Genomic DNA, 13,927 nt, shown 5'->3' with positions numbered 1-13,927 from the left:
GGCAATAGGAAGCCTGTGGAGGGATTGGCAGAGAGGGTTGGCAGATACAGAGCGGTTAGTAAGGTGGATGAGTCTGGCAGAAGCATTCATGATAGACTGAAGAGTGGATAGCCTGCGATGAGGTAGGCCAATGTGGAGGGAGTTACAATAGTCAAGGCGAGATATAACAAGGGAGTGGATAAGTTGCTTAGTGGTTTCCGAGGTTAGGAACGGGCGTATCTTGGAGATGTTGCGGAGGTGAAGTCTACAAGATTTGGACAGTGATTGGATCTGGGGCTGGAAGGACAGATGGGAGTCTACGATGACACCTAGTACCCTGGCATGAGGGGAGGGACTGATGATTATTGATCTTGATGGAGAAGTCAGGGGAGGGGGCACGGGCTGGGGGGAATACTTAGAGCTCCGTTTTGGAAAGATTGAGTTTGAGGAAGTGGAGTGACATCCATGACAATATGTCACTTAGTAGGATAGTAATGTGAGAGGAGACTGAAGGGGTGAGGTGAGGAGCAGAACGATAGATTTTTATTTCATCAGCATAGAGATGGTACTTAAAGCCATGGGAGTTTATCAAGTGACCAAGGGAGGAGGTGTAGATTGAGAAGAGAATGGGTCCAAGGACAGAACCTTGAGGGACCCCAATGCTGGGGAAAGGTTATTCTCTCGGTTGAGACTCTGCCATAGTTCTAAATATCTGATTTTGAAGCTCTGATGGAATAGTGTGGCTCAGGAAAATACCGCATTATGCCCACTAGATGGAGCTGAGGACCATAGGAAATACATACCTATTTACAAGGATCTTCAGCTCCATCTAATGGCAATAATGCTTAGTAACATTCGTTTTTCCCTCATACCCACAGAACAAAGGTAAATGTAGTTTGGTAGCACAAATACCTCTGCATTTTTTTTTTAAATACACCATTAGTATTTTTTCACTGAGAGATCATTTTCAGTTATTTACTGCAAATTGTACCTTAAAGTAATTTTTGACGTGTTTTTCACAGTTGTACTTCCTTGCTGTTCCTTACCTTCAGGTGATATTTAGATTTGTAGATTCTTTTGATGGCAGTTTTATCAGACAATGCAATCATAATATTTACTGAAAGATTGCTGAGATAAAATCCAATTACAGGATAGGCCTCTAAGAGATTTGTTGTGTTAATTGAATCACTATGGGTCTGAGATGACTCATATGATGACCATAGACAGGCAGATGGCTGATCGGCAGAGATGGAGGGTGAGACATCTGCCTGTCCTTAAACAGCTTATACCGAGAGATCTTCCTGACTCAGATGACAGATGGATGTGACGGAAATCTACAAATGTTCCTAAAATCATAAAACCGTTTGATGAAATAGAAAACATAGCTAATTTAGAAAAAAAATGCTGTGGATCTCAAAAAAAAAATCTAATATTTGGTTTCCATGGTTAAACTTCAAGAAACCCAATAATTTTGTCTTAGCATTTAGCATCTGAAATTGCACATAGACTTTATTTATCCTGCCTTTGACGAAGCTGAGACAAGCCATAAACAGCTGTAAGTAGTGTGGAATAAATGGCTCTATAATATCTATGAGTAAACAATACATCATCATCAGTGAGGTGTCAGTGGGAGGAATAGTGCCCCATCATTGGTGTCAGTGGGAGGAATAGTGCCCCATCATTAGTATCGGTGGGAGGAATAGTGACCCATCATTGGTATCAGTGGGAGGAATAGTGCCCCATCATTGGTATCAGTGGGAGGAATAGTGCCTCATCATTGGTATCAGTGGGAGGAATAGTGCCCCATCATTGGTATCAGTGGGAGGAATAGTGCCCCATCATTGGTGTCAGTGGGAGGAATAGTGCCCCATCATTGGTATCAGTGAGGGGAATAGTGCCCCATCATTGGTGTCCGTGGGAGGAATAGTGCCCCATCATTGGTATCAGTGAGGGGAATAGTGCCCCATCATTGGTGTCAGTGAGAGGAATAGTGCCCCATCATTGATGTCAGTGGGAGGAATAGTGCCCCAACATTGGTATCAGTTTGTAGAATAGTGACCCATCATTGGTGTCAGTGGGAGGAATAGCGCCCCATCATTGGTGTCAGTGGGAGGAATAGTGTCCCATCATTGGTATCAGTGGGGGGAATAGTGCCCCATCATTGGTGTCAGTGGGGGGAATAGTGCCCCATCATTGGTGTCAGTGGGGGGAATAGTGTCCCATCATTGGTGTCAGTGGGGGGAATAGTGCCCCATCATTGGTGTCAGTGGGGGGAATAGTGCCCCATCATTGGTATCAGTGGGGGGAATAGTGTTTCATCATGGATATCGGTGGGGGGAATAGTGCCCCATCATTGGTATCGGTGGGGGGAATAGTGCCCCATCATTGGTATCAGTGGGAGGAATAGTGTCCCATCATTGGTATCAGTGGGAGGAATAGGGCCCCATCATTGGTGTCAGTGGAAGGAATAGTGCCCCATCATTGATATCAGTGGGAGGAATAGGGCCCCATCATTGGTGTCAGTGGAAGAATAGTGCCCCATCATTGATATCAGTGGGAGGAATAGGGCCCCATCATTGGTGTCAGTGGAAGGAATAGTGCCCCATCATTGGTATCAGTGGGAGGAATAGGGCCCCATCATTGGTGTCAGTGGAAGGAATAGTGCCCCATCATTGATATCAGTGGGAGGAATAGGGCCCCATCATTGGTGTCAGTGGGAGGAATAGTGCCCCATCATTGGTGTCAGTGGAAGGAATAGTGTCCCATCATTGGTATCAGTGGGAGGAATAGGGCCCCATCATTGGTGTCAGTGGAAGGAATAGTGCCCCATCATTGGTATCAATGGGAGGAATAGTGCCCCATCTTGGGTATCAATGGGAGGAATAGTGCCCCATCATTGGTGTCAGTGGAAGGAATAGTGCCCCATCATTGGTGTCAGTGGAAGGAATAGTGTTCCATCTTGGGTATCAACGGGAGGAATCGTTTAGTATCACTTTAATTGGACTTTTTTCTTTGCCCTAAATGGCCATCAAAATTCTTCTCTTCAAATAAAGTACAAAAGTTTTTAAAAAGCCGTAAGGGTCATAAGAAAAACTCGTTTACACAACAAACCAACTTGTAATTTATGTTGAGTAGTTGGGTTCTATTTCTCTTCCACAATATTATATACCATTCAAGCACACACAGCTTTTTATGAGTCAGGAACTTTGGAACATATTTAATGACGTTCTTTGGATAGGACGTGTTGTAGTGTGCTCCAGGAAGTGTGCATTATCTGCCTCCTATTCCAGCAGTTTCTACCCAGAGCGACTCTTTAATGTTGTATAATTGTGAGCGCTGTTACCGGAGAAAGTGATCCCCTGGAGGACCTTCAGTGTTATTGTCTTCGGCTGAGATGATCATCCGTATCGTAGCGCGAGACGCTCAGTGTGACACTGTCATCTAAACCCTCCTAATGTGTTCTAGCCTTAGACAACACAGACTGTGGGGGGGGGGGGTGCAAACTCCAAATCCAAAAATTGGAAATAATACACAGTTCCTAACACCTTATAGAAAACACTGATGATATATGTTTGTATAGAAAATAAATGAGAATATTTAGGAATAGAGCTGAGCTGCGGACTTTCTTTCACTCACTTCAGTGATGAACCGGCTCCTCTCCTGGAATGAAATTGCTTACTGAGATTTCACTGCACACTGTGAGCTTCTCAAAATGTGTATTAGAAGCTGCAGAAAGTCAGATACAGCCATGCCTCATTTCCTGGATTGGGGAAATCCGCCCGGCATCATCCTCCCCAGGTTTCTACTTTCTCTACTTTCTCTTGACCACAACTGTATTTAATGGATTTCAGTCCTTTCAGTAATGGAGGTTCAGCATCACTTGTGCCCATTACATAGAGCACTTTGCATGCAAATACAGTGTGATTAGGAGCACCTATGCCTCCAGATTGACATCCACTTATCAAGGTATTTTGATATTTGCATATTGCCTCCCAGTAGCCAGCTAACTGCTTGCATCAGGGCTGAGGGCTCTTGAGAGGAGAGCCCTGGGTACTGTGATTTTTTTCGGGACGCTATGTACAGCACTCTGATGGCTCCTCTCGCCTACCCTGGTTACATAGAGAAGCACAGAGCACTGCTAATTTGATGACAAATTTCAATTTAGTTTTAGTCATAGTCTTTTGACTAAAATGCCATTTTTTTCGTATTTTAGTCTTCTGCATTCTTTTAGTACCCACCCAGTACCCAGTACCCACCTGAACTTCCACTTTCCTCTGAGCTCTGCCTGTCTGTTAAAGCACCAGCCCCTGATTCTATTGGCAAGCAGTATTGTCTGAGAGAAGCAGGCTTCCTTTGTCTACCTGCTGCCTGGGAGTTCTGGAACAGTGCCCTGCAAACCACAAAAGAGGATCTCCTCCATCGGATTCGTGTCTGTCTGGATGTGATGTGGTGAGTGTTTCTCCTACCAGCAAGTTAGCAGTACTTAGCACTGTATAAAATAACAGACACACCAGACCGTCCGGATCTCTGCCCTGTGCACTTCCTCACTCCCATTTACTTCCCCATCCCCACTTGCAGGTAACATCCCCAAAAGTATAAAGCACCCTGCCCTGTGCACTCCCTCACTCCCACTTACTTGCCCATCCCCACTTGCAGGTCACATCCCCATCCACAAAGTATATTGTACCCTGCCCTGTGCACATATCTTACTCCCATTTACTTCCCCATCCCCATATGCAGGTCACCTACTCATCCCCAAAAGTATAATGCACTCTGCCCTGTGCACTCCCTCACTCCCATCTACTTCCCCATCCCCACTTGCAGGTCACATGCCCATCCCCAAAGTATAATGCATCCTGCCCTGTGCACTTCCTCACTCCCATTTACTTCCCCATCCCCACTTGCAGGTCACCTACTCATCCCCAAAGTATAATGTACCCTGCCCTATACACCCCCTTACTCCCATTTACTTCCCCATCCCTACTTGCAGGTCACATCTCCATCCCCAAAGTATAATGCACCCTGCCCTGTGCACTTCCTCACTCCCATTTACTTCTCCATCCCCACTTGCAAGTCACATGCCCATCCCCAAAGTATAATGCACCCTGCCCTGTGCACTTATCTCACTCCCATTTACTTCTCCATCCCCACTTGCAGGTCACTTACTCATCCCCAAAGTATAATGCACCCTGCCCTGTGTACTCTCTCACTCCCATCTACTTCCCCATCCCCACTTGCAGGTCACATGCCCATCCCCAAAGTATAATGCACCCTGCCCTGTGCACTCTCTCACTCCCATCTACTTCCCCATCCCCATCCCCACTTGCAGGTCACATGCCCATCCCCAAAGTATAATGCACCCTGCCCTGTGCACTCCGTCACCACCATTTACTTCCCCTTCCTCACTTGCAGCCTGGCATTACATCCAATAGCGTTTACAGGTTTTCCTTTCTTGGTTTTATTTATAAAGCCATTATATATCACAACAGCTAAATCTGTGTCTTTAGTGCATGTTCAAACCTTAATACCATAAATATTAACATGTTATTAGATTTTTACTCCATGAGTATATAATGTGTTTGGAAATTCTAGAGAAATGCTTTAAATAATGCTTTACCTTTTAACTAAACCCATAGGATTTAGTCAACTAAAATCTACTGGAGATTTTAGCCGACTAAATAAAAATTGGAACTAAAATAATAATCCCCCTGCGCTAATAGGAAACCTCTAAATAATAGCTAAGCAGCTGACACCCTAACCTCTACCCATAGGTGTACCAATAAATGTAATAAAATATGGTGTAGCGCTACATATATAAAAAGTGAATAAACATAAATGTATATATATTTGTTATTTATAAATTGGATTTATCTAAGTGGTAGATCCTCAAGGGTCTACATAAAGGTGTCACAAACAGTGATATAAAGTGCATATAATCAACAGGGCCTTCATAAAGTGAAAAAAAAACAAATCCCAATTGGGAAATATCACCCCAAAATCTTAGTGACATATATAGTGAATCCCAAATGCGGGATATATATTTAATAAAGTGACGTGCTGAAATACCCCAATTATTGCAATCACATAAATAATCATAAATAGCAGGAAAAAACGATCCAACGAATTAATATAAATATGAACCAATGTCCAATCAGGTGCAAAATAGCAAAAATGCAAAAAAGTGCTTCAATCTTCAAACAAGTGCTGCAGTGCAAGTGCAAATGATAAATCGATATCTTTAAATGACAGGAATGCCCCCTCACTTCCTGAATGCGACCCAAAGGGTCAACATGCCTTATGGATCACCCTGGATGTAAAAATGCCAAGTAAAACACTCACTTTTGGTAAGACAAAGTCAGGCTATCACACCACAGAGTATGGGTGTACTGTGTAAGAACCTGGTGTACCAAGATGGTGTTCTGCCGGAACTGCGTCACCATGTCGCATCTACGCGTTGCGTCCAGTACACGTGACTTCCTCAGCTGACTACACAGTACACCCAAACTCTGTGGTGTGACAGCCTGACTTTGTCTGACCAAATGTGAGCGTTTTACTTTGCGTTTTTACATGTTTACACTGCAATAAAACAGTGTTGCACTATGGAAGATCTGTTCTTTGTCCTTTCATGGCCTTAATATGGTACTTATAAGTTTGCTGCACTACGTTTACCTGCCTGTGAAAGGGGAATCCAAGCCATAAGCAAACTACCAGTGAGGGTCTGTGGAACCAGTGGAGCCTGTTTGGTCTGAAGAGATTTCCTGTATAGGATCCAGGGTGATCCATAAGGCGTGTTGACCCTTTGGGTCTCATTCAGGAAGTGAGGGGTCCTGTTGGTTATATGCATTTTATATCACTGTTTGTGACACTTTTATGTAGACCCTTGAGGATCTACCACTTGTATATACAGTTGTGTTCAAAATAATAGCAGTCAGACATCACTAACCGGATCAATCACTGTTTTTGGTAGAAATGATATTTCTACATGGCAAATAATTTACTAGCAGGTGTAGTAGAGTAATAGAAATCCAACAGACCCAACAGTCATGACATGCATGCTGCTGATTCTGTGTAACTGAATCACTAATTGAAAGGGGCGTGTTCAAAATAATAGCAGTGTGGAGTTCTATTACTGAGGTCATTCATTCTTTGAAAAACAGGTGGCAATTATTGCCCTTATTTAAGGAAGGAAGGCAGCAAATGTTGTACATGCTGGTTACAGTGCATTTCTCTCTGAAATTCTGAGGAAAATGGGTCGTTCCAGACATTGTTCAGAAGAACAGCGTACCTTGATTAAAAAGTTGATTGGAGATGGGAAAACATATAAAGAAGTGCAGAAAATGATAGGCTGCTCAGCTAAAATGATCACAAATGCTTTAAAATGGCAACCAAAACCTGAAAGACGTGGAAGAAAGCGAAAAACTACTTTTTGAATGGATAGAAGAATAGCCAAAATGGCAAGGACTCGGCCAACAATCAGTTCCCTGTGAGGACTGTTACAATTAGAAGACGCCTATGTGAAGCCAAGCTATCTGCAAGAAGCCCCCGCAAAGTCCCACTGTTGAAAAAAAAGACATGTGCTGAAGAGGTTACAATTTGCCAAAGAGCACATTGACTGGCCTAAAGAGAAATGGGGCAACATTTTGTGGACTGATGAAAGTAAGATTGTTCTTTTTGGGTCTAGTGGCCGGAGACAGTTTGTCAGGCGACCCCCAAACACTGAATTCAAGCCACAGTACACTGTGAAGAAAGTGAAGCATGGTGGTGCAAGCATCATGATATGGGGATGTTTCTCATACTACGGTGTTGGGCCTATTTATCGCATACCAGGGATCATGGATCAGTTTGAATACATCAGAATACTTGAAGAGGTCATGCTGCCTTATGCTGAAGAGGAAATGCCCTTGAAATGGGTGTTCCAACAAGACAATGACCCCAAACACACCAGTAAATGTGCAACATCTTGGTTCCAGACCAACAAGATTGACGTTATGGAGTGGCCAGCCCAATCCTCGGATCTTCATCCAATAGAAAACTTGTGGGGTGACATCAAAAATGCAGCTTCTGAGGCAAGACCAAGAAATAGAGAAGAACTGTGGAATGTCGTCCAATCATCCTGGGCTGGAATACCTGATCACAGGGGCCAGAAGTTGGGTGACTCCATGCAACACAGATGTACAGCAGTTCTCAGAAACAGTGCGACTACAACCAAATATTCATTAAGTGATTCAAAGGAAAGCAAAATCTTCAAACGTTTTTTCGTTTATATAGTGAATGTTTGAGTTTGTAAAGAAGAATACAAACACTGCTATTTTTTTTTGAACAGTCTAATATTTACTTTTCTTCATTTTTTTTAGAGGAACAACACAAATTTGATGTATTTTTCTTCATGTTTTGATTTGGAATAGAATGTGTCGTGTTCCCAATGCATTTGTGTGGATGGAAATAAAAGCTATTAGAAGGATTCTGAGCTTTATTCACTTTTTTCAATACACTGCTATTATTTTGAACACAACTGTATATTTATTATTTATATATTTGATTTATCTATTTATGTTTGTTCACTTTTTATATATGTAGCGCTACACCATATTTTATTACATTTAAATAAAAATTGGAATTTATTTTCAGCATAGTTTTCATCATTTGACTGAATTAATTTTTTTTTTAATTTAGTTTTCGTCACTGAAAACATGCAGCTGATGAAAACTATGATGAAAATATTTTCGTCTATGAAATTAACACTGGCACAAAATCCCTGTGATGACGTCACTGGGTCTAAAATAAGTTTTATAAAAAAACAGAGGTTTTTTTTTTATATTTAATTATCATGTTGGGGGGGGGGGGGTGGGAGGTGGGAGGAACCAGGGCAGGGAAAATATAAGCAGGTTAAACATCACTTTTACATTTTGAACAGGATAAGACAGGATTGGATATAGTTATTCCCAGGCTCTATTTATAATGTATAATCTTTAGCAACCCGTCACTCCATTTTTTCTTCTCAGTAGTTCGAAGAAAAAAACACCAGTCCTGTCCACACCTAACTCTCTATCAACCTAACCTCCTAACAGTGCAATGGTTACATGCATAGAATATATAGGGGGGGATTTACAAAAACTTCTTCAATTAAGCTTTGACAATATATCCTGGAAGCTGATTGGTTTCTATGCTCAGCTGCACCAGATTCTGTGTGCACCAGTTCTAGCAAATCTCTCCTAACGTGTTTTTATCTATATTGTTTTTAACCACCTCCCGTCCGGCCGTTGCATATAAACGGCCGGACGGTGGCACAGTGAAACACCGATCGTCGGACGGGACCTCTGTACGAGGTCCCGATCATGTGATCACTGATTGGCCAATCAGTGATCACATGCAAAGTAGTAAGCAAGATGTCACTTCTGACATCACTGCTTACTACGTGTGAAATCTGTGAATGATCACAGAGGTCACATGGTACAAGGCTATTCACAACAGCCTTGTACCATGTGACAAGCTGTGACCAATAACAGCTCACTCAGTACTTCTCAATGAGTGCAGGAATGCACACAGAGAGAAAGAGAAATGATTGCTTTTACATCCTATATGGGTGTAAAAGCAATCAGTGTAAAAAAAAAAAAAAAAAAAATCTTCATCACCCCCCACAAGTAGTACAGTGTCACCATGGTGACACTGTACTGCTAGGGTGACAGTATGTAAAAAAAATAAATAAATAAAAAATAATATTATAAAAAAATAAAATAAAAATGTAAAAAAAAATGTTTAAAAATTATAATTTTTGGTTATAAACTAATTTTTTTTTTTTTTTTTTACTAAAAAGATAACGGAATACATTTTGGCAAATATTTATGATGAAATATTATTTATTTGCAAAATTTTATTAAAAAAAAAACACTTTTGTTCAAAATTTTTGTACTTTTTCATTTACATAGCAAAAAAAATAAAAATCCCAGCGGTGAATAAATACCACCAAAATAAAGCTTTATCTGTCTCAAAAAAATGGTAAAAAATTAGTTTGGGTACAGTGTTGCATGACTGCGCAATTGTCATTCAAAGTGTGATAGCGCTGAAAGCTGAAAATTGCCCTGGTCAGGAAGGGGGTAAAAGTGTCCGGTCTGGAAGTGGTTAATATCTGTCGGACTAAAAAACCTTTTTTTTTTGTATGTGAAATGTTGCATTTGAAATTTAACCTATATCCCACCAGCAGATTGATCACTAAGCTCCTTTTAGATTTGTTTACCAGGTTCATTTTAGCTGCTTTGCTGAAAAAGGTTTGCTCAAATTGCATATATAGAGATATCCATCAATAAAAGTCACAACCCTTTATACAATATATACCTGATAAACATAAAACCTGTAATTGTGTTTATCTTTGTCATTTGTGGTTTGTTGGGCAGGATCACTATTAAACATTATCCATGACCAGAGCATTTTGTTTCATTTACTTATTGATGCTAAATGGGATTTACTTTTATATTATCCCAGCTATTACCGGGGGCTTAGTATTGGTTAGAGTTTTAAAAAGGACAATCTTTTAACACGATCATTTGTTTAGACACAGACAATAACCACTAGATAGAGAAAAAAAATAACCAGTGGGGATTATTCCAGGATCACTGGATTTTATGCAGATTTTATTACATTTGTTTATCTGATTTTTAATTTTTTTTTGTCATTCTTTGCCAGACAGCCTCGCGGCAGCTCGCAGAGATCTTGTTGCATTCGTTAAGTGAGAATTGCTATTGGTCTCCAATGAAAAGTCCCCCACCTGAAACCATGAAGAGAGAAGGCAGCTCGCTCCCTTACCGCATCATCCGTCAAAAACCACAAATTCACACAGGAGAACAGTAAGGATTTCTTCCTTTATATATTGCGTAATACACACCCTAAAAAAAAGAATTTAAAAAATGATTAATATTCTTGTACACAGTTTTTTTTTTCTTTGAGCTATAAATGAAAAAAAAATGCATTTTAAAAATATATATTTTTGAGTAAATAAAAGAAAGCATATCAGCATTTTGCTTTTCAGCCAGCAGGTGGAGCTTTAGTCGTCTTCTCAGCTTTTAAAGGCTTTCAGTTTTGTTCTTTGATGAAATAAGCTCATTGCATACACAGCACATTGACTTATCAACTGTGCCTCATTAGATCCTTATTGGATGGCATAGTGTGACCTGCTGTAGGCCCCACACACTCTAGTTTAGTTCTGGTTCATGGGGCTCTGGCATTTAGCTGTGAGCAGAGGGCACGGGCGGCCTGAATGTTTAGGGTAGTATGAGCCTAGAGATGAATGCGCTCAGTATCCAGCACACCAGAGAACTCCATGAAAGGGTCCAATATTTTATTGAGTTATCTCATCACAGCAGAAGCTATGTCCAGCCTGCATTCGCTACTGCACCCACTCACTCTTCAGCCATTTTCAGGAATGTGTGCATTTGGGAGGAATGTGTGGAACGCCTGTGCTCCCAGCAAGAAGACTGTGCCCCCCGGCATTCGTCCCTGGGTGCATACTGCCCTAAAAGTTCATACCACTTAGTGCACCGTCCAACCACACCAGCTGTCAGCATTTCATAGTTTGACAGGCTACCAGCAGTGGCACTGGATAGGCACTCATGCCCTCTACCAACAGCTAAACAGCAACGCTCCATGCATGGGCAGCACAGTGGCTAAATGGTTAGCACTTCCTGTCTGGAGTTTGCATGTTCTCCCTGTGCCTGTGTGGGTTTCCTCCGGTTACTCCGGTTTCCTCCCACTCTCCAAAGACATACTGGTAGGTTAATTGGCTCTTGTCTAAATTGGCCCTAATATGTGTATGTATGGATGTAAGTTAGGGACCTTAGATTGTACGGTCCTTGAGGGTTAGGGACTGATGTGAATGTATAATATAAATGTAAAGGGCTGCGTAAATTGACGGCTCTATAAAAGTACCTGAAATAAATTGTAGTATTATTATTATTACACAGTATTTATATAGCGCCCACAGTTTGCTCAGCGCTGTACATTACAATGGGAGACAGTACACAAGACAGTACAGTAACAACACAATACAATACACGAGGGGTTCGAGGGCCCTGCTCCTTGGAGCTTACAATCTAGGAGGGAAGGGAGAGTGGTACAGGAGGAAATAGCTGTGGGGGATGGAGTGGTGGGGAGAGCGGAGGAGATCAGCAGTTAGGTGAAGTCTGGGTAGGCTTCTCTGAAGAGATGGGTTTTCAGGGTGCGCCTAAAGGTAAGGAGGGTAGGTGACAGTCTGATGGATTGGGGTAGTGAGTTCCAAAGGATGGGGAAGCCCTGGAGAAGTCCTGGAGGCGGGCATGGGAGGAGGATACCAGGGAACTGGAGAGTAGGAGGTCGTGTGAGGAGCGGAGAGTGCGTTTTGGGTGGTAGATGGATATCAGGTCGGTGAGGTAGTTTGGGGCAGTGTTATGAACAGCTTTGTACCTCAATGTTAGTAATTTGAATTTTATGCGATGGGCAATCGGAAGCCAGTGGAGGGATTGGCAGAGGGGGGTGGCGGATATGGAGCGGTTGGTAAGGTGGATGAGTCTGGCCGCAGAATTCAGGATAGACTGAAGTGGGGATAGCCTGTGTTGGGGTAGGCCGGCGAGGAGTTACAGTAGTCATGTCGTGACATGATAAGGGAGTGAATGAGTTGCTTTGTAGTTTCTGGAGTTAGGAACGTGTGTATTTTGGAGATGTTGCGGAGGTGGAGTCGGCATGAATTTGTCAGCGATTGGATCTGGGGCTGGAAAGACAGATTGGAGTCTAGAATGACACCTAGTACTCTGGCTTGCGGGGTGGGGCTGATGGTGGTGTTGTTGGTCGTGATGGAGAGGTCAGGGGGGGGGTGCGGGGGGGGGGTGGGGGGAAGACTAGGAGCTCAGTTTTGGCAAGGTTTAATTTGAGGAAATGGAGTGACATCCAGTCTGATATGTCGCTCAGTAGGTGTGTGATTCGGGCGGAGACTGCAGGAGAGAGGCGAGGGGTGGAGAGATAGATTTGAGTGTCATCGGCATAGAGATGGTAGTTGAAGCCGTGGGAGTGTATCAGTTGACCAAGGGAGGAGGTGTAGATGGAGAAGAGAAGGGGCCCGAGGACAAAACCTTAGGGGACCCCAACAGAGAGGGGGAGTGAGGGGGAGGTGGCAGCGTTATAGGTAACACTGAAGGAGCGCTGTGATAGGAAGAGAGCCAGGAGAGAGCGAAGTCTCTGAGGCCGAAAGAGTATAGTCTTTTGAGGAGGAGGGGGTGGTCGACCGTGTCGAAAGCCGCAGAGAGGTCGAGGAGCAGTAGCACTGAGTAGTGGCCATTGGCTTTGGCGGTTAGCAGGTCGTTGGTGAGTTTGAGTAGGGCGGTTTCGGTGGAGTGTGAGGGACAGAAGCCAGACTATAGGGGATCAAGGAGGTTGTTGTCGGTGAGGTGGGAGCTTAGGCGAGTATAGGCTAAGTGCTCAAGCAGTTTGGATGAAAATAGCAGCAGGGAGATGGGTCTAAGGTCGTTTGGGTCGGTGGGATCCAGGAAGGGTTTTTTAAGTATGGGAGTGATTTGCGTGTGCTTCAGAGGGGAGGGGAATGTGCCAGTAGAGAGGGAGAGATTAAAGATGTTAGTGAGGGAGTGTAGGATGGAGGAGGAGGGTGATCGTAGGAGTTGTGTGGGGACAGGGTCAAGGGGGCAGGTGGTAAGGTGAGCTTCAGAGAAGACCTTAGTGACCTCTTCGGTGGTAACAGGGTCGCCGGAGTGGAGTGTTGAGGGGGTTTTAGCGTGAGGAATGTTGGGCAGGGTGGAGGTCTGGACAGTGGCGAGTTCGAAGTAGAGGAGTCTTGAGGGGGTTTTTGTGTGATGGATGCTAGGTGGGGCGGAAGTCTGAGCAGTGGTGATGTCCCTGCGAATTGCGTCAATCTTGCTTTGGAAGTGGTTAGCAATCTCATGGGCAGTGAGTGAGGTACTGGGTGGGGGCG

General features: G+C 43.2%; 1 protein-coding gene across 1 annotated transcript in view; it reads left to right on the top strand.

Moving 5' to 3' along the window:
- The window catches only part of TTC7A (tetratricopeptide repeat domain 7A), a 592,416-nt gene that overhangs the window by 118,249 nt on the left and 460,240 nt on the right, over positions 1-13,927 (top strand). Inside the window, exon 7 of the mRNA XM_089653910.1 lies at positions 10,660-10,820. Within this exon, the coding sequence (XP_089510036.1) occupies positions 10,660-10,820 (161 nt within the window). The remainder of the gene's footprint in view (positions 1-10,659; positions 10,821-13,927) is intronic.

Source organism: Staurois parvus, unplaced genomic scaffold (assembly GCF_062004578.1).
Source record: "Staurois parvus isolate SC_StPar_1 unplaced genomic scaffold, SC_StPar_1.0 ptg000727l, whole genome shotgun sequence".
NCBI lineage: Eukaryota > Metazoa > Chordata > Amphibia > Anura > Ranidae > Staurois > Staurois parvus.
This window is presented reverse-complemented; position numbering and strand designations above follow the sequence as displayed.